We start from the raw sequence: 25,327 nt of genomic DNA on the forward strand, positions 1-25,327 counted from the left end.
AGCCAAGGACACAGCTGCTGTCCAGCCCCAGGGAGCTGGGCTCCCATAGGGTGTGGGCACCAGGAGGGGAGGGGTGCCTTTCGGTGTTTCCAGCCTCACCACGGGGATGCTCTGCGGGTTCTCAAGGCAGGATATTGCTCTGTGCTCATCGGGACATACAGCAACAAGGCCAAAAAGGTGGTTCTCCGAGCATAAGCTTGGTCACATAGAGTCAAGAGTGGTTTGAAAACCCTTGGTTCCTCTGGTCTGGACATGACTGTACTCATGTGCTACATCACACACACATCTGCACTTCAGTCTGCGTCTTAGATACACCAAATATCACCTTCTAATCATCTACGAAAGGCACGGAGAACAGAAGCAGATGTGCCCCAAATTCCACCCGATGTTGGAGAACCAAGATGTGTTAGTGCGAAGCACATAGGACTTAAAGAGCTCTCGCCTTCCCTGATGTCTCTCCCATTGCCCCCCCCCTTTCCTTTTCATCCCACCCCCCACCTCCACTCCCCCTTCACCCTCCACCCCTCGTCCCAAATTCCTCCTTCCCTGAGCCCTGGCCCCAAACAGTCTTTCTCAAAGGCAATGCTTGTCCATCCCATGCTCAAAAGCCAGTGGGATCCCAGCCTGACTCCTGTATCAGACAATCAAGGTGGCCTACCTGGGTCCACTCACCCATCTACTTTGTCCTCCCCAGCAGACTTGCTCTGCTCTCTCACCGCCATCCGGCCTGGTCCTCTTACAAGCCACACCCACTGTTACCATCTCTACACTGTTTCCAGCTTCTTCCTGGTAACCCTGACCTATTTTTCCTTCCATGCCCTGTTGGCTCAATCACTTCAGTACTGTGTGACCCTGGCTGAGTCATTTCTGTCACATGTACTATGAGGAGGCAAGACTAGATCATCTCCACATCTCTTCCACTCCTACCATCGAGGACCCTCAGGTGGCTGTGACATGGAAAAGCCTGCCAACCATGTCCTGGGCTGTCCACCCCCGTCCTCTATAGCCTCCGGGGAAACATTTGGCCTGAAAGCCCCAGTGTGTGTTAGCACTCTGCTGATTCCCAGCAGGAAGGGTGAGCCCACCCCGGGGAGGGCTCAGGGAGCGAGCCCACTGCATAATGGAGCCAAGCGGGGCTGTGGCAGGAGGCTTACCCAGGTTCTCAATCATGGCGTCCAGCGCAGCCGTGGCGGCGGTATAAATCCCCGAGTTCTTGGAGTTGAGGTTGTCTGCAACAGCGATGATGATGGAGAGCAGCATAGGGTGTAAGCTTGCTTTGAGGAGGGGGATCATCTTGGCAAGGGACTCCAGGGCCCACTGGTTCACTTTCTTGTTGGAGTCCTGAAGCCTTGGGGTGAAAGCATCAAAGACCTATTGAGGAAACAGAAACCAAGAGCCCATGGGAACCCAGGCTGGGCAGGAGGCCCACAACCCAACCAACCACCCTTGGCAGGGATTCCTCCTGCCTTCCTGGTCATCCAAACTACACCAGAACATTCTCAGTGACGAGGAGCTTACTTCCTCAAAAGGGAAAGAGGGGAAGAGGGGAAGAGGGGAAGAACAACTGTATATTGAGCACTCATTGCGTCAAAGCATCTAGAGCATCCCGTTAGGTACCCTGCACTCTCACGGAACGATCCAAACCGATGAGGCATGCGTTCCCATCCTCAGTTTACTATTAGAAACAAAACAAAAACTGAGGCAGAAAAAGGTTCACTGACTTTCCCCAGATCACACAGCGAGGCTGCTGACTTCAAGCCTGTGCCCTAAGTACTCTGCTACATGGCTTGACCATCAGCAGCCTCAGTCCTGGAAGAAGCAAACATCTGCCCCTGTTTCCAGCCTGTGAAAGGCCTGTGCTTGCTCCTAACCCACCTGTCCAGCCATCATGGCCAGTCCCCTGGCCAACACATACTCTGCCCCCAAACATCATGTGCCTGGCTAGACCAGGAGCAGCCTTCAGCCGTGGCATCCTCTACCTCTAGCTTCCCCCCGCCCCCCCCCCCGCCCCCCCCCTTCCACCACCCCGCTATAAACCTGCTAGAGGGATGTGAGATGCCAGGACATCTCTGGGTGGTCCCAAGGGGCCTGGCAAGAGGTGATGCCCTTGCCCCCTTGGCTACTTCCAGGCAGTCCCACAGCATTACCAAGGCAACTGGATAGCAGGTACTTTTCGGGCTCCCTTTACCCTGAGGGGTCTGGCACAATGTCAAACCCTGTCCTGAGTTTTCCAAATTGAATTTGCACCCACAGGGGACAGCCAGGCGAGACAGCAGGGAAGGGGCAGCGCTCACCTGGACCAGGTTGGCGGTGATGAGCTCTGGCTCAGCCTTGCAGCGCTCCAGGAGCCGCCCCACGCCCTCCATCCGAGATTGGTATTCTCTGGCCTCCAGCAGTCGCGTCAGCTCCCGAAGCCATTCCACCACCTCCGGGCCACTGTGCATGGAGGGCCGTAGCCCTGCCAGCCGAGGGCCATTGGAACTGAGCCTACGCAGAAGGAACTTCTGACCTGGGCAAGCCCCAGAAGATGGATGCACCTCTTGTCCCATGCCCCTTCCAGACAGGTGGAACTGAGACAGGAGTGTCACCTGCAGCTTAGTCCACCCCCAGCTTTCCACCCGCTGCTTGAGGACACTGGCCCCAGAACTCTGGAAATGCCTTTTCCTCAGGGGACAACAATCGGGTTGCCTAGAGCCCCATCCTTTCATCAGGGGACAGGGCCCTCTCTTCCTGCCTTTTTTTCTCTTTTCAGAAAACATGTGAAGAATGGGGGGTGGGTATCAGAGTGAGAAGTGGGAGTCCACGAAAGAATGACTGCACATTTAATGTAGGAGTGAGGAAAGGTCTTGCCAGCTGACTGTGTCCTGAGCCCTGGTTGCCTAGGCCCTGCCCTTCTCCAGTGACCAAGGAAATGTTAAGACTCCTTGTTCTATCATTGTGGGGGCACATAGCTATAGTATCCCCTGATCCAGTGCAGCCAGTATGAGAGCAGTTCCAAACAGGACTCCTATCCCCCACCCCAGCTCAGAACCCGGCTCTCTGAGCTCATGCCCTGCACCCAAGTCCCCTCTGAAAGAGCCCAACACCATCCATTCTGTCATTCAGTCCTACACTCCACAGTTTGCCCACTGAGTGCCAGGAGCTGTACTGGCCACCGAGAAGAGGGACGTGAAAGACATGCCCTTTGCCTTAAGGAGCTCACAGACCAATGGGAGACAGGTGGGTCAACCGGCTGACAGAGTACTGAAGAACAGAGGGCACAGAGAGAGCCTCGGGGAGACGGTGACAGTGATCCGAATCTTGTGGAGTCTTGCAGAATAAACAGGCATGTTCTAGATGCAGGTGGCTCAGCATAAGCAAAGAAAGGCTCAGTAGGAGATAGGATGGTGGGGAAGGGGGATGGGCAGGGAACATGAGCTGCTCCGGTCTGGCTGAGAGACTGTGTGTAGGAGACAGCAGGAAGCTAATCTTAAAGAGGTGACAGAGACTTTCCTGGGCGCCTGCTAAGGAGTTCAGATATGATCCCTCCCCGACACCACAGAAGAAGTTTGAGTTTCAGGCACATCAGTGATCGGGAGGTTTCTGCTTGGTTTCGGCTCCTCCCAGCACCTACCCACCCTCCAGCCTCTCCGCCCATTCCCTCTCATCTACCTTCCTCCCAGCTCTGCCTCTAAATTTGTCCCAGGCTGGGCACCCTGATGGCAAAAGGGTGTGCTGCTCTAAGCGGGTGGAGAAACGCTGAGTGCCCACAGAGGGCCTGGCCAGCAACATGCCCCGCCTGTACGAGCGGAACTGCACCCCACTCGGCAAGACTGCAGTGGCCAACTTCTACTGGCAAGTGCTTCTGGTCCCATGATGTGGTCTCCCTGAGATTTGGGTGGGGGAACACCTCCTATAAATTCACCCATGAGTGCTGCAGACCCAACTAGGTCTCCACCGTAGCCCAGATCCACACAGACTCCCAGAGCCACCCCTGGCCCAGGGCAAGCAGGACGTCTGTGTCGTCAGCCTTCGATGAAAGCTGCAGGGAGACAGGCACAGCCATACCCATCCTCGCCGGGCAGCCCGTTCTCACAAAGCACCAGACTCCTTGACACCTTGCGGCCCTTGGCAGATGGAAGTCCATCACTGTCTTCTATTCCCTTGAAAAATGCACACAGAACATGAACCAAAGGGGTGGCCCTCTGGGGAACTGCCGGCCACTCCAGGCTACACCATAAGGAAAGGAATAACCCCTTCGACCTGGCAGAGCTTTGGAGGGAACAGCTGAGCCTTCCGGAGCCCTGGTAGTCAGGGCAGGGGTCAAGATCCTCACCTAACAGGAGACAGTGTGGACGCCCAGCAACTCAAGGGACACAGGCAGAGAGGAGCACAACCAGGTCCGAGCACAGAGCAAGGAAATCACATTTATCCCACCAAGCAGGGGTTGTGAGTGAAATGGAAGCCTCTGGAGTGCACACTCCCCTGACCGGCCCAGCTCTGATCTCCACCCTGACCTGCTCATGCCCCCGACTCACCCGCTGCTTAATGGCAGCCATGACCTTCCGCAGGTCGTGGGACGGGAGGCTCTGCTTCAGAAATGCATCAAACTTCGTGTTCGACATCAAGATATTCACCATCTTCCGGCCATAAAACCTGCCACAGGAGAAAGAAAGGGATGAAAAAATAGCCATAGAAATGCATCATAAATCTGCTTTACAGATTTACGTAAGTTTTCTAATTGTAGTAACAGAGTTTTTAATACTTTTTCTCATGAAGACAGGAATCGCTAATTGAGCAGTTAAAAACTAGATTCATAAAAGAATAAACATCACCCAAAGCCCCATTACCAAGAGAAAACTACTATTAAATTTTTACATATTTCCTTGTAGTCTTTTTGATGCATATACATTTTCTTTGCTATCAGAATGTATATACAACTTGCCTCTGGTTTTTTTTCACTTTATCATTAATCATCTTCCCATGTCATCCTTTTTAGTGCATTCATAATATTCCTTTGGATGACTATACTGAAACGTACTTAACTTTTTCTAGTATGGGGCATCTAGAAATCTGAGGAAGGGTGCAGTGGGGCAGTATGGGAGGAAGTGGTCAGCCCTACCTGGTGAACAGTGCTGGGTGGAGGGGGTGGGGAATCAAGGAAGACTTCATAGAAGAGGTGACCCTTAGATTGGGACACAAAAGATGAGTAGGAGTTCAAGAGTGAGACGGATTAGGGGGTAAGAGGGTGGTGGAGGGGCGTCATTCTAGGATCCATTATACAGTCTGACATGTCAGCAGGCTTGTGGTTGGAAAACAGCAGGCAAGACCTAGATGCGGGATAGAATACAGAGAAGGTACGACCCAATTTCTCAAAACATGAAGGAGTTGGGCTTTAACCTGCGTGCAGTGGGAAGCTGAAGAATGATCAGAATTGCACTGAAGTCGATATGTCTCTGGCAGCAGTGTGGAGGATGCGTCTCTGTGGACAAGGCAGGGGGGAGGGGGGCAGGGGACCTGCTAAGAGGCCACCATAATAGTCCAGGCGCGAGATGATGAAGTCCTGAAATAAGGCGGTAGAGTGGGAGTAAGGAGGGGTGGTCAGATTCAGGACGTGCTGAGAAAGTTGAAACTTCAGGGTGTGGGAGCTGATTGGAGGTGGAGCTCAAAGCATCTTCCGTTCTCGTATTTCACTCAACCTAAGACTCCACTGATCATAAAATGCACCATTGACTTATTTTCCACTAAGGAAAAACAGAAACAGAAAACACTGGCAATTTCCACTGCCTTCTACGACACTGCCCCATGTCGGAAGGCAACCCTTCTCTGTATTATCTCAGAAACGGAGTTAACGTTACTTTTAGGTAGTGCCCTTCCCTCCTTAGGTTGGGTAAACTACTTGGTTTGTGGTGGCCTTGTAAGAAAATGTGGAATTTGGTTATTCCGTCCATGATGACTGTTTGCATTAATATCTAATTTATGTCCCATCTCTCTATTTCCATACCTTTTCTCATACACTATAACTTTTCATTTCAATGCCGAATAAGAGTGTGATATTTCCAAGACATTTTAGAGAGCAATTAAACTCAACAAGTCCCCACAGAGCATCCACGGTGACTTCTTAAAATAAATATAAAAGGCTAACAAGCAGAGAAAGCCTCATAGTTTACTTCCTACAATGCAAACTATAATTCAAGGGTTTATGCTATGAGCAATAACGACCCAAGTTTGCAAATGTGCAGATAGTAAAACCCAAATCAAAATTGCTGCCTGGCCAACAGCAACGGTGAGACGCCTCTGATTGTAAGATACTAAAATGCGGGGGAAACTGTGTGTTTTAGAATCAATAAAGTAGGAAGGTCTCCATTTTGCATCTTCAGTGACTCAGTAAATAATAGTGACTTTTAACAATAGAATAGTTACAAACAGAGAGGGAGGGAGGCAAACCATAAGAGATTCTTAAATACAGAGAACCAACTAAGGGTGATGGGGGGAGGGTGGGGAAGAGGGGAAAATGGGTGGTGGGCATTGAGGAGGGCACTTGTTGGGATGAGGACTGGGTGTCGTATGTAAGTAATGAATCACGGGAATTTACCCCCAAAACCAGGAGCACACTGTATATACTGTATGTTAGCCAATTTGGCAATAAATTATATTTTTTTAAAAAAAGCAATAGAGGGAACACAGCCAGAGAAAGGCTTGGGGAGAAGGCAATGGGTTCATTGAGGGACATTCTGCCCCAAGGATAACAGTGGGACATCTGGTGACAGGCCCTCTGGAGGTAGAGGTAAAGCACTGATGCTCAGGGAAGGGAGACCCTAGGAAGCATCAGAGTTGCTCGGGCTGGAGCCACGGAAGTGGTGACAGTGGTCAGGGAGAGTTGTAAGTGGGGGACAAGAATGAAGACACTGCTGTGGCAGGCAGGCAGAGAGGGGGCCACAGAGGGAGAGCGGAACCAGGGAGTGCAGGGCCACAGACACCGGGAGGCATAGGAGCCAAGAAGGAAAATGGAGTGTGGTCGATTCCTGCAATGGAAGAGAGGTCAGAAAGGAGAGGGACATTCGAGCTGGAGAGATATTGGATCTTGATTTCCATCCCCCCACCAACAATCAAAAACAAATCTACAAAACCTTCTGGCTCCCCACCAATAATCCTCATTTCAGTGACTGGCACTAACACTTACCCAGCTGTTCAGCTGAAAAACCCAAGCATCATCTTTGATTTCTCTGTGAAAGCCTCACCACCCACATCCTGTTGGCCCTGCCTTCAAAAGACACCCCAATCCAGCTCTCCCCACCCTCTGCTAGCCTCCAGCACCCCTGTCAGGGACTGGGGAGCAGCCCTCTGTCCAGTGCCCCTCGTCCATCCTGCTCCCTCTCTCCTAGCAATCCTCCAATGAGCCGCCAGAAAGACTATTTTTAAAAATCAAAAGGGTAGTAAGCCTATAAAGAAACATAAACCCTAGTAATCGGGGTGGGGGAGGAGCACTCTGACACAATAATGAGCTGTTATTTTTACCCATTAGATCAATGAAAATTAGAAATCCAGATAATGCAAGGTCGCGAGGACGTGGGCACTGGCGCCACGGGTGGGGGGCGGAGGGGCACAGCGTGCTCCCGGGCGCCCTGTAGTGCTCGGGCTGCGCCAGGGGACACATGCCCCTGATCACAGTCCTGCCCCCAGGGCACATTCCCAGCAGCTCTCTGCTCCATCAGGGAGCACATGTGTGCATGTGATGCGGGGCGCTGTCACAGTGGGGAGGGCCCACCCGTGGACTGCTGGTGTGAAGGCACCGGCTGGTTGCACACCACAGAACGCGGCTGTGGAGCAGTCCCCGAGCTGGTGTGGTCTCCAGATCTGGTGACCAGACCCAGGAACCAAGGAGTGTGATTAACTGGACCCTAACCCTAGCTCTCCAAGACAGTGAATCAGGTTCTGTCACTCTCCTGTTTAACACCGTCGAATTATCTCCTCACACTGCTACTAAAAATCCTCCAGTGGCTTCCGGTCACACACCAGCCCAAATCCCAGCTCCTGGCCGTGGCGCGTGGGGCGCTGCCAGGCCTGGCCCTGTCCTGTCCGCCTCATCTCCCGCCCACTGCCCCCCCCCCCCCACCAGGCACCCTGCAGCCCAGCCTTCTTCTTCTTCCAACACAGGGCCTCTGTACCATTTCCTTTGCCTGGGACGCTCGCACCCCAGACCCCCAAAGAGCTAGCTCCTGCTGGCCCATCCGTTCTCAACTCAAATGTCACCCTTCAGAAAGATCTCCCCAGACTTGTAATCAAAGTAGCTGCCACCCCATTCTCCGTTACATCTTGGCGTTTTTCCTCTGTATCCTTTATCCATATCTAGAAGAATCATAATAATTTCTTTATTTTCTGCCTACCCAGACTAGGGGTGAGATCCAGGACAGCAGAGGCCTAATTTTTCTTATTCATTGCCCTATTCCTAATAATGAAAAATGATCTGTTCACTATCCTTGGAAGGAATGAACAGTGGTCTTCGAGAGTGGAACTGGGGTGGGTCAGGATGGGGAGGGAGGGCAGCAGGAGAGAGGGAGAACCGGAGGCAGGGAGTGTGGACCCTCCTACAGGCCTGGCTATGCCTGTGCACAGAGACAGACAGCAGCCCTGAGGAAAGCAAACAGCTTCAGTCTATCCGACCCCAGGGAAGCTGAGCTATGGGGGGCCAGGGCCTTCAGGGCTGGCTGGTTGTCTTATCTGCCCTGGGCTGGCCAGGTAAGCAGCCCCCAGGCCCCCGGCCCTGCATCACCTGGTGTCCTGGTTGGAGTCCTGGGCCAGCCTCACCAAGTTGCGCACCAGCATATCTGTGCTGTCCCTGGTGCCTGAGAGAAGCTTTTCGGCACCTATCTGCTCCAGGACGGCTGAGAGGTGCTCGGCAGTGCATTTCCGGACTAAGGGGTTTCGGTGGCTGAAAGGAAATAAAATCACAGTCAAGGGCTCACACAGGAATGGGATGTGGGGTCCCTAGAGTGCCACACATGTACCTACGCCTGTGCACCCATGCTTCATGCTGTGATGGGCTCTGAAATCTGTCTCCTACGGGCTATAGGGAATCTTCAAGGAAAGAGCAGCCACATCCTGACAATAGAACCCAGGATGACAATGGCAACAACAGAAGGAAGAAGGAGCACCTGAAGCCACCTGATGCTGTTCCACAGTCCCTGCCAAAGGTGCTGGAGGCTGGCAGAGGGGAGGGGAGAGCTGGACTGGTGTGTCTTTTGAAGGCTCACCACCCCTGTGCCTTCCTGAGCCCATGTTTGCCTTCCCCATCTTTTCTTCACCTAGAAAGATCCTACCCAATCAACGTCTCCATCTATGCCCTCTCCAGCCCCCTAGGCAGAATATCCCCTTGTCCCCTGGGAAGTACAGGTACACCCCTGTGGCTCTCCCACCAGGCTAGGAGCGCTCAGGGAGCTGGCACCAAGCTTCCTCTCAGTGGAATCCTGTCCCCTGCTGGTGCCCGGCACATGCCCACACGTGGTGGGAGCTTACTGCACGTTTGTTGAAATGAATTGAGACAGGAGGGAGGGACAGGGGATCAATGGGTGACTTGGTAACCACAACAGGAGGAACCTGAAATCTTACAAGAGAAGCCCATCAGGGTGCCACTTGTTTCTTTCCCACCTTTTCCAACAGGGCCTGTGTGTCCACAGTTCATTAGGCAGCACTGACCCCTATTTCCCCCAGGGAAATCCCAGTGTAACACAAAGGGGTCTTCTGGGTTCTCCCTACTCATTATGGTCCAAGGACCAGCTCCATTAGCATCTGAATCAGAATCTGCATTTTAGCCAGATCCCTGGGAATTCAAGTGTGCAGCCCCAAGGACACCGGACCCTGGTTCCTGCGACAATGATAGGGTGGTTCAATTTGTAGTTAGTGCATGCACTGAGCCAGGCACCCTGCTGAACACCTTCCATCTATTATCGGTTCAACTCCATAAGCCACTGTTACCATCATTTTGCCTGTGAGGAAGCTGTGGCTAAGGGAAGAATCCAGAAAAAAGTACAATTAATTTCTCCCAAGTTAATAACAGCCCCAGTGGGCACTCAATAAATGTTCTAGTAAAGGCAGGCACTGTTCTAAGTGCTCCTTCATGAATCAATTCATCTACTCCTCACTGTTTTATGAGGAATATACCATTATTATCCCCATTTTACAGATGAGGAAACCAAGGCACAGAGAAGTTAAGTAACAATCTGGGATGTGAACGCAGGCGACACGGCTCTGGAGCCCCTTACTCTCTGTACTGGGCTTTGGTGCCATTACCAAAGGCAATGGCTGCTACAACACAGCCTGTGGTCTATCTGAGAAGTCTCCTGCAGGAGCGTCACGACCGGCTCTGGGGTTGAGAGAAAGGCTTTGGGAAATGGTTTTGGTTTTGCTTTAGTTTTGGTTCCACAAGTGAAAGCAAATCTGACTGCAGAAAGCCTCCGATGGTAGAAAGCACCTTCCTCCGCCCAGGAAAATGCCAAGAGGTGTGAGCCGAAGTAACATTTTGTGCCTTGCTCTCCTCATAGCCCGGATTTCATCAGAAAGAACGCCCCTCCCCTGGGAGAGGTACAGGCTGCAGGCTGCCTCTCAGCCCTGTCTCCAGGATATTTCCACGGACACTATGATCTCCCCAGAACACAGCAGCTCTCCCCTTCCAGCTGAGGCCCAGGGCTGCCCTGAGCTGACCTTATTATCCCCAGCCTGGCCCAGGAAGGGCGGGAGAGAAGCCCCCCAGGAAGCAGGGTCTTCCTCCCCCAGCTAAATGTGTGAGGCACCTGCCCCATCTGCCTGCTCCCCTCCCATCCCCAGGCCTCTCCCCTCGCCTTACCTTCCCAACCCACCCCTCCCACAATGAGCCAGCACATACTAGATGCCCGCTGAGGTGAGGGCCCCCAGGGAGCGGGCAGGGGTCACATGCTCCACCATGGCCCCCAGGGACCGGTTGGCCGCTCTCTGAATGAACTCGCTGGTATTCCCCATCTTCTGGAGCAGGCAGCGGGTGATCTCCTCGGCCTCCTGGTCCATGTTCTTCTTCAAGGCCCGGAAGAGGTCTCCCAGGGTGCTGATGGCCAGGCGTGACACTTTGGAGCGGAGGTTGGTGACCTAGGAGAAAGATGGGAGAGGGACCCTCCAGGACCGCTGGACTCTGCCAAGGGCTCCAGAACATACGAAGAATAGGGCATGGCACCACCCTCTCCCACCATCTCCACCCTCATTGCAGGCCTAGGCCTTGCCCGGCTGGAAACGAAAACCTTGCAGCAGCTCTGGACAAAACAGCCCTATTTTCTTAAAAAAAACACTGTTATTGTTATCACCATAATTATTAATTCCACCTGTAATTTGAAATTTGAACATCTGAAATTTGGGCAACACTTAGTCAGCAAAGTACCTTTACAAATAATGCTCAATTTGGTCTTCACAAGCTGCCCCGCCCTCACCACTGGAATAGTCTATTCCCAAGAAGGAGCCCCACTGTTCCTCCAGGCCCAGCCTAGGCCCAGGACCAGTACCAGGGGAGAAAGTCCTTGGGAAATGTTACAACTTCCCTGAAGATGGAGATTTAGCCCAGAACACTCCAACCCTGCTCAGGCATCTGAGTACAGAGAACAACACAGGGCTGTGGCAAATGGGCATACAGAATTCCGATTATTACAATACCCAGCGATGAGAACAAAGGAAACCCCAGGCCCCAGTTTTCCATTCTGAGAAATGGGCGGGTACCTCCCACCTCCATGGCTGAGGGCTAAGAAATAAGCAGGACCCTCACTGAACAGGGGCACCAGGGAAGGGGGAGTGGCTGCAGGGTGGGGACAGTGCCCAGCTGTCTAGGTGGCCTCACCTCCCCCGTCACAGCCAAGGACACGTCGTGCAGCCTCCCAGCAAGGACATCTGAATGACAGGCCGCCAGGCGCTGAATGCTCACCAGGCCCTTCTCCTTCATCTGCCTGAGAAGCGAGTTCCAGACCTCGTCACAGGCAGGTAGGGAGGAGCCCTGCAGACCAGGGGCGCCCCTGCCACCACCCCTCCCCTTGCAGTAGGGGGAGAAGGCGTCTCCTCACCAGTCGCTGCTCTCGAGGCACTGGAGGGCATCCATCAGCCCCAGCTCAGGGTTCGAGAAAGGCCTCAGCTCCTTAAAGGCTCTGAGAGCCATCTCCTCCTCCTCTTCTTCCCATTCAGGAGACCCCAAGGCAAGCACCGCAGGGAGTGAGTTGGCTGCACTCACAGAAAAGAGAAGGAACAGGGAGCATTTCAGCAGGAGGACCCAGGTCTGGCTGCATCCCAAGCCCCCCTCGCACGAGATGTGCTCAGAGAAGGGACTGGTGGGGGCCGAGAGGGCAGGGCCTGTGCTTCACCGCCGGGGGGCCACGGACACCACCCAGCACTCTACCTTTTGTCGGCCTTTTCCATCCCGGCCCTGCCAACCTGATGGTTCTGAACAAGCTGGCCTGTGATATGCTGTTGATGTCATGTGACAAAGCACACCATGCCAGTGACTCACCCCCAATCCTACCCTATCTGTGGTTGGGTGAGGCTCATACATCTGTCAAGGAGGGAGCCCCTACTCACACTGGTCGTGTTCTAACCTCATCCCCACCCAGGAACCTGTGTTATCAGTCTGTCCTCCTCCCCCCCCATTCTCCATCCTCTGCGAACTTGCCCACAGGCAGGGAAGTGGTCCAAAGGAGGAAGCAGGGAGACGAGACAACGCAGCTAACGGGCCCGCGTGGTCAAGATGTGGCCACACTGGCAGGGACTGTCGAAAAGCAGGGATGTTGTTTAAAAATCGGGTCATGTTTTCTAGGCTCTCCTTCCTTGGGGACGGGGCCAGAATCACACAATCCTAGTGGAACAGGAAGGCAGTTTAGTCATCTATCTGGTCCAATGCCTGAATCACAGCACTGAGGCCTCAGAGGTTGGGCCCCTTCCCCCACAGTCCCTCCACGGAGCCATGACAAGAGGGTCTGCTCTGAACCCAGAGCTGTCACTGCCACACCTCACTTCCTTGCTACTTCTTTTCAGAGACTTTTCAGAGACTGGATTCTCCTCTCAGCTTTGGTGTTGGATAAGAGTGATTAGCCAAAATCTTAGTCCCTATGGGCCACCATCACCTAAAGTCAACTTAGGGGACTTTGGGTCTCTGGGTCTCAGTCCTGTTGTCTGTAAAATGAATGGAGTGGATTATCTAGATCAATATCTCCTGAGTGTCAACCATTCAATTACCACTTTCACGATTATTTGTCATATCTCTTAATTACCTAAAATTTTATTCATATGGCATGTTTCTTCAAGCTGACCCACTTTTTGAATCTTAAATAAGTTTATTCTAAAGGGAGATTTATGTCACTGCTGTAATTGGTAAACAAATATTATTTTGTCATAGAATAGGATATTTGCAAGAAAAGTAAAAGGATGATATAAACTCCAGCTATCAAATTATAGCCAGTTTCTGATGCCTCCAGCTGGAAGGAAGATCTCTTTGTTTAAAAAGGAGATTCCAAGTCTGCGAGGCATGCTAAAGACCAGCACCGAATTTAGACTTTCTGCTTGACAGAATCAGAGGGATAGAAAGAGAATGGAAAAGAAGGGTGAGTCAATATTATTTCTGGCACCAAAAAGGTGTTCTATTCTACCACCATGGTCCCACCACACCCCCCCCCCCCCCCACTTAAAGAAACTGTGAACCAGGTTGGTTGTTTTCCAGTGTTCTTTAGTAGAAAATCTTTCAAACTTGAACTCTCAAGTGGTTATGCAATAAACAAAAAAGTGAGGCAAAATAGGTATTGCTCGGGTAGAATGGGGTCAGAGCCTCCTTTGTCCCTTGGCACCTTCCTGAGCATCCCACAGAACCTTTGGATCCTGAGATTGCAGGCTTTAACCAGCCCTATCTAACACTAACACTTTATGAGGCAAAGTGTAGGAACCCAAGGTCTTTACAGACCTTTCTCTTCCTCTTCCTGATGTTTCCAGCTACTCTCATGGGTGCTTTCCACAGGATCTGTGGTCCTGGTGCACTGGTGAGCCCTCCAGGACAAGTCATGTGGGCTGGACACACCTGCCCTTCTCCCAGTAATTCAGCTGCAATTCCCTGGGTCTCCAGGCTGGCTCCCACACTATTCCTCTCTCTCTGGCAAGGTGATTGCACCTCAGGCCACCCTCTACTCTAACATGGGTAATGAGGAGAAGCAGAGCAGTCCCGGTCACGTTTGTCGTGCCCCCAGAGCATCCCGAGGCAGCACAGTGAGCGGGACGTGTGCCCCCCAGCCAGTCGGTCTGGCCCCTACCTGAAGCATGGCGGGCAAAGCTGGGCTCCTGCTTGCTGACAGGGATGCTGGGTAGTGAGGCCCGGTTGGCCCGCTTCCTGAGGGTGACACCCATGTTTCTGCGTGGGATGCTCAGCCCAGTGGACACAGACAAGGTTCCACTGCCCCGGAGGGGAAGGAGGCCTGTGGAGGCAAAGAAAGTCCTAGGATGGAGCTGGCCCCACCTGTCCTCGGCCCCAGTGTCCTCCTCTGGACACGGGCCCATCCATGGCCCCCTGTCTGGTGTGAGGTTGGGGGACATGGGGAGCTGTGGGTAGTCCCTCTCTTGCCCAGGGGTTGGCCAAGAGGTCTCCCCAGCCTGAGGGAATCCTGCCCTAGGCACCCAGTACCTTCCTTCACCAGGGCTCTCCGGGAGCCCAGGCTTTGGGAAGCAAGCTCCCTCTCCCTCTCCGGCTCCTGTGCCCTCTGGAACTCCAACTCCTTCATCTGCCTCAGCCGCATCTTCTCCTGGGCAGACTTGGAGATGGTGACCTGGATCTGGCACAAGGTCAAGGCAAACTCCATTACCCTGAGGACCCAACTGTGTTTTCTGTACCTTCATTTATTCAATCATTGGGAATGTGAGTGGCTTCTGTGTGCCATCACTGTACCAGGAATGAACACAACCACCAAGACCTTGCTCCCTAAGGGCTGCCATGGAGAGGGGAGACAGCAAACAGACCAATCTCGAACATCAGGCAATATGTACCAGGAGGAGAATAAGGGACAGAGGGTGATAGGGCTTCCATTTTAAGTAGGAAGACCCAGAGGGACTCCCTGAGGAGGTGAAATTTAAGCAGAGACAGGAATGAGATAAGGGAACAGGGGCCATGCAGATTTCTAGGGGAGAAGTGTGCTAAGTAGAGGGAATAGAGTGCAAAGGCCCCGAGGCTGGAGTGTGCTGGGTGTGGTTGGGGTGAGGGTACTGGCTGGACCACACCAATCAAAGGATGGTAGGACACAGGGTGGAAGGTGGCAGGCGTGCACCAGTCGCCGTGGTCCTTGGTGGGGAGTTGAACTTGTCCTGTGAAGGACACAGCAAACCGCTGAGGTTCTGAGCACAAAAAGTGACATGATCTGACTTCCACTGGGGGGTGAGGGGGTTCCCCTAAGTGTTACTATTTTTTTTTTAACTTTATATTTAGGAACAACTTAAGACTCACAAGAAGTTGCAAAATAGAACCAAGAGTTTACATGTGGTGGGGTTTGCACTACCACAGCAAGAATGAAGATGACAAAGTGGCCTGATTCTGGACATGTCCCAAAAGTAGGGCCCACCACTTTGGCTGATATATGAGGTGTGGGGTGACAGAGAAAGAGCAGAGGCAAGGATGGGCCCAATATTTTCAGCCATTGTAGCTGGAAGGCTGCCATTCGCTGAGAGGGGACCCTGGGAGAAGAGGAGATTTTGGGAGGGGGGTGGTAAAGATTCAACAGTTGAGTTTTGGATAAGGTAAGTTTGAAATATAATTAGATATCTAAATGGAAATGCAGAGTATCAGTGAATACACACTTAGTAATATAATTTAACTGCTACTGCAGGTCAGGGGAAAGTCTGGGCCAGACAGAGAAATTTGGGAGTCCTCAGCATATAGATGCCACTTAATGCCTGGCCTAGATCAGGTCACAGGGGGTCAATATAAATAGACCAGAGGCCAGAGGTCAGGGCTCTGGGGCCTCCAGTGTATAGAGGGCAGGAGGATGAGAAGGAGTCAGCCAAGAAGAACCAGGAAGGAATGAAATCTAATGGAGGCAGAGAATCAAGAAGGAAACAACCCCCTTGCTTCCCCTCCAAGGTGAAGACTTCAAGAAGGACAAGCCATTAAAGCCACTGGTGGGTCAGGTTAGAGGAGGACTGGACTGTGCTGCACGTGGGAGGTGGAGGTCACTGGTGGCCTGGGCATGAGCAGTGTCAGTGGGGCCCAAACCCAACTGCAGTGGACTCAGGAAAGAATGAGTGCAGGCAAGGGAGTAGTCTGGTTTTCCGAAGAATACAGAAATAACAGAGAGCTAAGATGCTGATGGGAGTGGTCCCATTTCAAGGAGGATGTTGTTGACGCAAGAGCAGGGAGCAATGCTGGGGCTGGGTTGTGGATGGACGAAGCCAGAACAACAGGAGATGGGGACACTGGAAAGCGAGGTGCCCATGGGGATGAAGTTATCATGAGACCCAAGGTCTGACCATGGGTGTGAGTGGCCAAGGGTGGGTCGGTGGTGAGGTCATCTCATGGCCCTGAATCATTTTGCCTTCATTTCATTCCTGGCGCCCTGGCTGGTGTGGGAGAGCTGTGGCACCTGGACCTTATCATCATCATCATCACGGGATCCTAACATAGCTCATGCACACAGCAGTCCTTTTGTATTTTATATCTCTGTTTCAAAGACTGAGCACGGATCTCCCATAACAGTGACTCTTCAAGTTTTAGTAAATTCATCCAGACCAGGGAAGAGAATCATCTGGACCAAGGTCACCTTAGAAGTGCAAGGTATTTGTCAGCCTGTCAAGCACAGCCTTTGGCTGATCTGCCTCTGAGTCAGCGGCCTCTCAGTTGCTATATTGGGTGTTGGTTCAAATTACTCAACTTGGTTCACCTAAGCCCCTCTGTACTCTCCACATCCTGCTTCCTTCCGAACCATGTGTGACCTCCTTCTGCCCTCCCTTCCTCCCCCATCTCACCCCTCAGATCCCCACTGTACTCTGCCTTTCACTTAGCCACCCCCCCTTCTCTTCCTCTCTCCTGTTTCTCTCCCTTTCTTTGGTCCTGATCCCCAAACCATCTATAGGTTCCAGCCTTAAGTACCAGGGTAGCTGCCTCAGTGCTCTTCCTTGCCCTCCTCAAGCTGGCCCCACTTTTATGTACTTCAGAAGCATGCTTGTGTTCATCCAGTGGTCCACTCTGACCCCAACTTTCTCCTCCCCTCACTTTCCAGATACCTTGGTACTGCTCTCCCTCTGGTCCTCTTCTTTGAGCAAGAGGCGGGCTTCTTTGGCATGGCCGGAGGAGAAGGTTGTCAGTGTAGAAGCAGACTGAGATGAAGGCAGGGCAGCCTTCTCGGGGGCATCAGACCTGTCTCTGGCAGGTGGAGCCGAAGGTTTTGGCTCTGAGGAGTCAAGAACAAGAGTGCAGCTGAGGACACCCAGCACCTTGAGGCAGTATTCATCCCTTTGGGCTGTCCTGGGGCCCTATGACACTGTGGTTGGTGTAACATTTTACTGCCTAAGACTGCCTCTCTCCATTGTTTTGCCCAGTACTTCCTTGTGGTTCAATTTACTCTACAGAACAGCACTGGCAGGCATAGAATGTTCTCCTCCTTTCATTCACCCATCCACCCATCCACCCATCCACCCATCCATCCATCCATCCATCCATCCATCCATCCAATAGTTACTGTATACCTTATTATAAGACAGGGAAGGGAGGGAGGAAGTGTGGGCAGAAAACAGGGGGCAGGTCTGTTGTCTAAGAAGTTTAAGATATTTCTGAGAATGCACGTCTGTCTTACCTGGGAGGTATGCACCTCAGGAAGACAGAAAATAAAATGAGCGCCCTCATCACAAAACATGAAGAGACCAGAGAACCAACAATACTAGTCCAGTCCTCTCATTTTACAGACAGAAAAGCTGAGACCCAGCAACCTTCAGATGCTCTTGTGATTGATACAATACAAACTGATTTCCAAATGACATCAAATCACTAGTATCTCTTTGTTAATCTAGATTTTCCTAATCAATGAATTTCAAAAGTATGGTGTCTTGTGATGGAGGCAAGACAGGGGTGGATTAGTTTTCTTTTAATGAAAGAAATGTTAACTGGGTTCTCCTGTTCACAAAGGTTGGAGCTCACTGTCCTTGGGTGAACCTTCAAATAAGGGGACCACTCTCTGGGGCCACCTGAGGCTGGAAGGGGTGTCTTGAATCTGGGGCCTCCAGGAGGGCTCCCAGGTTACCCTGGACCTCTGCCCAGCCCATGCCTCCTACCAAGGATCCCTCTGCCTGCATCCCAGGAGAAGGATCAAGGGCCAAGATGGAGGAGGGATGAAGCCTCCATTTGCCCAAAAGTAAAGGGCAGGGCAGAGGACACAGATGTCCAGGTACCGGCTAACCAGGGCAAAGACTGCAGGAACGCCACAAAATTTGGGAAGCCCTCAGCTTCAGACAATACCATGCGAGCTCCTTCTACGTGGTAGACGTGTTACACATATTGGGCAATGTTATCCCCAGCTGACAACTGGAGGGTCAGAGGGCCCTTTAAGGACTTTACTACTTGGCATCCCCTCTCCTCACCTCCACCTCCAAGAGAGGCCCTAAAAAGCCTTGTCTGAGCAGCCTGGACCCTGCCACCAAGCCCCCGGGGACCTGGTTCTCAAGCAGCAAGCTTGCGATGCAGACAAAGGAGTGGTTACAAACTGGGGTCTCCTGGCCCAACCCCCTGACAGCACCCTCAGGGGTAGTTGTTGAGGGACACCGTGGGTGCCAGTGGCTGTCACACCAGACTGCCCAAGGTCACCCCACTGCAGCCCAGCCAGAGAGCAGCAGGGGAAAGAGCCACCACAGAAGTTTCTATGCCAGGACCGCCTCTCGGGCTCAGCTCGAGTCCTGACCCTGGGGTTTCTTGGGCAACAGCCTCCCCCTAGCCAGTGGACCCATCTGCTAAGCTATACAGAGTGGCCTGCCAGAAAGCTGGACCAGGAGTCTGCCCCCTTCTGCCGGTCAGCACAGCAGTGGCCTCCAGCCCTCATCCCCGGGCTTGGGGATCCCCTCCCCCAACCTGCCCAGGGCTCATCCTCCCTCCTCTCCACAGAGTGAGGTCACAGAGTGAGGCTAGAGAGCTTCCTGCTCCCTCTTCTGAAGCCTCTCTGCGCCTTGGCCTCTCACTGGCCACCCAGTTGGCCGTATTCCCCTGATGCTGAAACCTTCTGGGGCCAGCTGACTAAGGGGTTCACAGGATGTGGTTTAATTTCTCACTCGGTCTGGTGAGGAGTATTCTCCTCCACTTGCTCAAAACCGTGCAGAGGCAGCCCCTCGTGTCAGAAGCTCCGTCTCTGGAGCCATGTGGACCCGCCTGCAGATAAGCCAGGACTGAGACCTCCATGCCGAGACTGAGGACAAAACCCAGCTTGCAGAGTCTCGGAGCATGCACTCCTCTGTCACACAGGGTCTGCACCTTCCCTCTCAGCTGGCTCATGAGCTGGTGTGGGTCCACATGCCGGGCATAGCACAGGGCCACTGGTCCCCAAAGCGGCACCGCCGGTGACTTCAGCTTCTCCATCCGTGAAATGAGGGGTTCGGGTCTGAGTGTGCTCAGGCCTACTCGAACCCCAGTTCTGCCTCCACACCCGGTCCAGGAGGCAGGGAGTTGAATAGATAGCAAGTGGGAGTGCGCAGGGGGGGGGGTACATACCCAGAGATTTAGGGGTCTTCTCCCGAGGCCCACTCTCCCGAACCAATCTTAAAAGAACGGGGAAGAAAAAACACTATGAGAGATGGCAAGAAGGAGCCCCTGCTGTGAGGGGTCCGGTAGCCCCGGGATGGGGCAGTGGGCGGGACGGGGCACACAGTGGGGGGGCTGTGGGCGGCTCTGTAAAGAGGCTCTTGGCTAGGAGTTCAAAGCTGCAGGAGATGTAACTCCATCTGCAAAGTCAAGGGCAGGCTGACCGGGAGACCACATCAGGCCGGGCTGGGTCCAGACACCGCAGACCACTGCCTCTGCCCTGCCAGGCGCCCACGGCTTCTCCCCGCACTGCCCGTAGCAGCCTCTGCCTCAGTGTGCACCGCCCTCTGTGGTCGTCAAAGTGGCCTTTCTAACTCAGATCTCATGGCACTTCCACACCGAAAGGCCTTCAGCAGCACCTCATTCTCCAGGCTAAAGCTCACCGTCCTCACTTGCGCACACAGGGCCCCGCCACCCTGCTAACCTCACCCGCTCGTGTCATACAAACACCGGTGCTGCCATGCACACCCCTGCCAGTTCCGTGAACATCTCCATCTCTCCCTCTTCATCTCCCAAACTCTCCTTCAGCCCTCAAAGCTCAGCTCAGGCCTCACCTCCTCCAAGAAGGCTTCCTAGCCTAATCGAGATCAATTTCCACTGGGCTCCCCAGAACCAAGGGCAGCCTTCTACCTTAGTTCTTACCTCACTAGACCTCGATTCAGTAGGTTACTAGTAAATCTCTCTCGTGAGCTCCTAGAGCACAGAGACTGTCTTGTTTGGCTTTGTTTCCACAGCACATGGCACATAGTAGGTGCTTACTAGCTCTTAGCTAAGTAAACAAATGCATGGATGGATGGATGAAAAAGCAAATGAATGAAAGAAATGGTAATGGAGGCTCCTTCCCACCTATTTGCTAACCTCACAGAGTTAATGGAGAAAAATCCATGCTATAACTAGACAGCAAATGAGCAGATATTTATCGTGTGTGTGTATAATCCATGCCAGGGACCAAGCTTGGCACCATGGAAGCTGCAGAGGTTTCTGGATATGGCCTCTGCCCTGTAGTGCTCCCAGTTAAAGAATAGGTATGAGGTTTAAATAAAAGTTGAACAATCAGTGGAGGGGATGTGGTCAGGCAGTCCGTGGGCTGGTTGCTGTGTGGACAGAGCAGAGGACGCCCTTTCCCCATCGCCTCCTGGAGGAGGGCAGGGAAGACTAGCACAAGGAGAGGCATGGAACCGGGGATTAAAGGACAGTAGGCTCTGAAAGCAGAGTGAAAGGCTGGTGTTAGGGTTGGGGAGGCGCCGCCCGGGGCTCTGGAGGGTCTGGGGGTGGGAAGGTTCCTGCAGAGCAGCACAGGGGGCCTGCTTGAATGTCAGACCAAGGAGAGTCGACTTTAGGCTGCTGGCACAGGAAGTCAAAAAATGTGGATCGTGTGGAAGAAAGGTACAGAGGGCGGTGGATGAGAATAGATTAGGATGCAGAGCCCAGGGGGGCCAGGAGCCAGTCTAAGAGCTGTCAGGGAGCTCAAGAGGGAGCCAGTGAGTGAAAACTGAGAAGAAAGGCAGAAGCAAGAGAAGGCCTGCACCTCAGTGGACATCGGGAGGTCATGGGAGGGAGGCAGTTTGGGGAAACATGAGGTGCCCCATCCGTGTGGTCGGGACGGGGGCACAGCCTCCCTCTCTCTGACATGACAAGACTGGAGTTGCCCAACAGGAGGATGGAAATCCAGAGCTCGACTCGAGGGAGACCTCAAGGCCGAGCAGGGCATGAGGAAGACACCCATCCCTGGAAGCTGCCGGCACAGACAGGACTCCTCCAGGGGAGAACGAGGAGATGGGTACAAAGGGCTGGGAACAAGCTTCAGGAATGGCCATGTTTAAGAGACAGACAAAGGAGAGCACAGAGGAGATTGCCTGGAAGGTCTTGTCACAGAAGGTCAAGAAGCGGGTTTCAAAGTCAGGAAGGCAAGGAAGGAGAAAACTCCAAGGACATCAACGCCCCACATGATGTGAAGTCAGGAGCAATGAGATGGGAGTAAAGGTCACTGGTCTGGGGCTAGAAAGTCCTTCCAGCCACCAGGAACGGCTTTGAGGGAAGGAAGGAGTAGATGTTTGAGCAGAAAGGAGGAGGGGCCTAATGTGAGGAAGTAGAGGTCGATGGAGCTCCAATCCAGGAGCAGGCCCACACTCCTCCAGGGTTGAGAAGGAGGCAGACATGTATACAGACAGAAGGGAAGGCAGCATGGGAGATGGAGAGGTGAGGAGGCATGAGAGAAATGGGAAAATTCAGTACAGCATGCCCCAAAGCTATGCAGGAAATGAGGCCTTTCTCCCTCTCACTCTTGTCTCTCTGTCTCTGCCACTGTCTCTGTCTCTCTCACGCGTGTGCACATGCGCACACGCACACACACACACACACACACACACACACACTTGCTCTGACATTAGTCTGACCTGCCCATGGAGATGTTCTAGGCCATCTGAAGAGATCCGTCTGTCCCACTTATGAGCCATAAATGTGGACTCATTAACAACACAGCAACCCTCTACCCCATCAGTTCCCAAACATTTTCGAGTCTGAAGACCCCTTGTAAAATCTAAAATTTTATGGACCTCTCCCTCCTGCTTCCATACACACACACATGATAAAGCTTGTAATTTTAGCATCCATTAATGAAGAAAATATATGCTACCATGAATACAGCTTGTATTTTATTCATCACCACAGCAGCCACAGATAAGAAACTGGTGGAAGACGGAGGCTGAGACATTGTCTCCTAAGCCCAGACCACCCAGCTCGCCTTGGCCTCCTCAGGTCTGTGGCTCATGGGAGAGCCAGGCCCTTCACACCCCGGGTGCCCCAGACCTGCGCTGGCGTGGAGGTTCAGTGGATCTTGGAGGGATCGGAGAGAGGACTACAAGGCAGTTGTGACTTAGAGCAGCTTACCGTGTGCGGGGGACCCTCAGGCCCGTGAGGACATCCTGGCCTGGAGGCAGGAGGCGGGGAAGGGAGCCAGGTGCACCGGAGGGGGTCCCAGCGGGCACCCCGGCCTTTGGGATGGGCGGGATCACAAGACCCCCCAGTGACTTGTGCATCTTCTCATCCTTGCAGTGCAGGTAGTGCCTGGAGATCTGCACCTGAGAATGGAGGTTGGGGGAAGGGTCTGGATGCTCACATCCCAGGCCCCTCATACAGGGCCGTCCCTTTTGTCAGGAGCCACGTGGGGTGGCAGGCAGTGCTGGGAAGTGTCCTCTGGTTTCTCTCTGCAGCCACACACCCCTAGAACTCCCCAGAAAGCTCAGCACTTCCTTACCACTCCAAGACAGGAGACTGGCCAGGGGTCCCCCTCATCCCTACTTCCTTTTTGTTATTTATTTTTCTCTTCTTGTCATTTGAGGAAATCCTAGAACATCAATGCTGAAAGCAGTCTTCAAGAACATCTGGTCCAGTACCTCCTTTTTATAGATATGCAAAACAGACCCAGAGAGAAGGGTGACTGGCCCAAGGTCACACAGCTCGTGAGGGGCAGAGTGGAAACCAGAGCCCAAGTCTCCTGAATTTTAGCCCAGCCTTCTTGCCCCTCAGCCTATAATGGGGAGGGTCAGGAGCATGAGGAATTCTGGAACATATAGACCAAGTCTCCTAAGTTTTAGCCCAGCCTTCTTGCCCCTCAGCCTATAACAGGGAGGGTCAGAAGCATGAGGAATTCTGGAACATATAGACCAGAGAAGGCCTAGGGACCACCAACCGTAGGACTGGTGGTCACACAGCTCTGGGGCAGCCAGCCAAAGCTCACAGGCCGGCCATGAAGGTTTGGGATGCTGCCAGAAAGATGAAATGAGGACCCAGAGCCCCATCCTTGAGGGCGGCCCCTCAGACACTGTCTGAGAAGCTAGAGGCTCAGGAACCAGGGGTAGTAAAGAATGGAAAGAAAGGCAGAAGGACCGAGAGGTAAAACTCAGAGCAGTTGGATCACCTCACCTCCTGGGCTCCGGGTCTCAGCTCCTGGGGACCCTGGCTGCTCCCAGGCAGATCCAGGCCATTCTCCTTGGCTCCGCCAGCCTCAGGGGTGGTGGGGATGCTCTGGATGGGGGGCATCGGCTTGGGCACCGTCAGCAGCCTCTGAGAGGTGGCCCGGGGGATGAAGCTCCTCAGAGGAACTCCTCTGGGGCCTCCCACAGGATCCAGAGAGACTGCGGGATAAGGATGAGGAATAAGTTAGTCCCGGGAGCATGGGCTGGGGGGCAGGTCAGATACTGGCAGCAGGGATGGAAGGCCAGGCCGGGGACAGAAGGAGATCCACCCCGGCCCGCCCCGCCACCAGGCCGAGCAAGCCGACGGTGCAGAGGGCCTGCTCCCCCTCCTATGAAATTTGGTAGAAAGGGCCCAAGTCACCTATTTAAAATTCAGAGGCAGGGGTGCCTGGGTGGCTCAGTCAGTTAAGTGTCCAACTCTTGATTTCAGCTCAGGTCATGATCTCACAGTTTGTGAGTTCAAGCCCAACTTTGGGCTCTGTGCTGACAGTGAGGAGCCTGCTTGGGATTCTCTCTTCTCTCTCTCTCTCTCTCTCTCTCTCTCTCTCTGCCCCTTCCCAGCTTGCATGTGTTCTCCCTCCCTCTCTCTCTCTCCCTCTCTCTCTCAAAATACATAAATAAACATTTTTTTTTAATAAAACAAAATTCAGAGGCAGGCTAGGCAGGAAGGGAAATCTACCACTACTAGACTAGGGGTGAGGAGAGTGGGGTCCCGTCCTGGCTAGAAGCTGTGTGACCTTGGGTACATCTCTGACTCCCCATTTGCTCTTCTGTAAGATGAAAGTAGTAACATCACGGGGTTGTCCAAACATTCAGTGACGTAACTTACATAAAATGCCAAGAAAGTACCTGGCCCATAACTTACTTCTGTTTCCCCTTCCTTTTCAGCTAATGATGTGGAAGCGGAGCTGTTCTGACACAGGGGCACCCTGACCTAGTCTAAAAGCAGACCACCACACTTGCAGCTCTGTTATTAGTAACTCATACGTCCGGCAGACATCTTCACTGCGCTTTGCCCCACCCCCTGCCATCCCTACAGTAAGGAGCTCAGGATGGTCTTTGCAAATTTTTTGGCGGTGGTGAAAATACTTAGCACTGAACTTTCGAGGGCCATCTTGTTCCAGCTCCTTGTTCCAAAGTAGTTGCATCAAAACATCCAAGTCAAAATATCTTCTCCGCAACCCTGCCCAGCCCGGCTCCGCCCTGCCCTATCATCAGTTTGGTGCGGTGAGGGAGGTGAGGAGGGGTCACAACCCAGGTGGGGACGTCACCACCAGCATGCCCACCTTGGGCCCCACCTGGGCAGTGGTGCAGAGAGGCCAATGCAGCCCCAACTCAGAGTGGTGAGGGCAGCCCCAGCCCCACTCAGGGTACCAGAGATCCCTGTCCCGCCACACTTGCCAAGGGACCTGATCAATCAAGATCATTTCCTATCTGCACATTGCACAGCTCCTGTTCTTTTTCTCCTCCACTAGACCTTTGTGAAAAGACATGACACGTCTAGAAAAAAGACTTCAGACCTCTCAGGGAGAGAGTCACTGGTCTGGCAATTCCAGAAGCTGTA

General features: G+C 53.0%; 1 protein-coding gene across 3 annotated transcripts in view; it reads right to left on the reverse strand.

The window, feature by feature from the left end:
* TOGARAM2 (TOG array regulator of axonemal microtubules 2) overlaps nt 1-25,327 on the reverse strand; it is a 69,633-nt gene that overhangs the window by 11,148 nt on the left and 33,158 nt on the right. For 2 of the 3 annotated variants that reach the window (XM_045447284.1, XM_045447285.1), the window contains exons 8-21: nt 23,711-23,922; nt 22,676-22,866; nt 19,697-19,743; nt 17,230-17,396; nt 14,645-14,792; nt 14,277-14,438; nt 12,054-12,207; nt 11,834-11,939; nt 10,862-11,097; nt 8,753-8,911; nt 4,518-4,635; nt 4,048-4,142; nt 2,295-2,487; nt 1,155-1,371 (exon numbers count right to left, since the gene is read on the reverse strand). In XM_045447284.1, coding sequence (XP_045303240.1) covers nt 1,155-1,371; nt 2,295-2,487; nt 4,048-4,142; nt 4,518-4,635; nt 8,753-8,911; nt 10,862-11,097; nt 11,834-11,939; nt 12,054-12,207; nt 14,277-14,438; nt 14,645-14,792; nt 17,230-17,396; nt 19,697-19,743; nt 22,676-22,866; nt 23,711-23,922 — 2,205 coding nt within the window. The remainder of the gene's footprint in view (nt 1-1,154; nt 1,372-2,294; nt 2,488-4,047; nt 4,143-4,517; nt 4,636-8,752; nt 8,912-10,861; nt 11,098-11,833; nt 11,940-12,053; nt 12,208-14,276; nt 14,439-14,644; nt 14,793-17,229; nt 17,397-19,696; nt 19,744-22,675; nt 22,867-23,710; nt 23,923-25,327) is intronic. The other variant, XR_006703699.1, reaches the window with a different exon arrangement.

This window comes from Leopardus geoffroyi, chromosome A3 (genome assembly GCF_018350155.1).
Source record: "Leopardus geoffroyi isolate Oge1 chromosome A3, O.geoffroyi_Oge1_pat1.0, whole genome shotgun sequence".
In the NCBI taxonomy this organism is placed as follows: Eukaryota; Metazoa; Chordata; class Mammalia; order Carnivora; family Felidae; genus Leopardus; species Leopardus geoffroyi.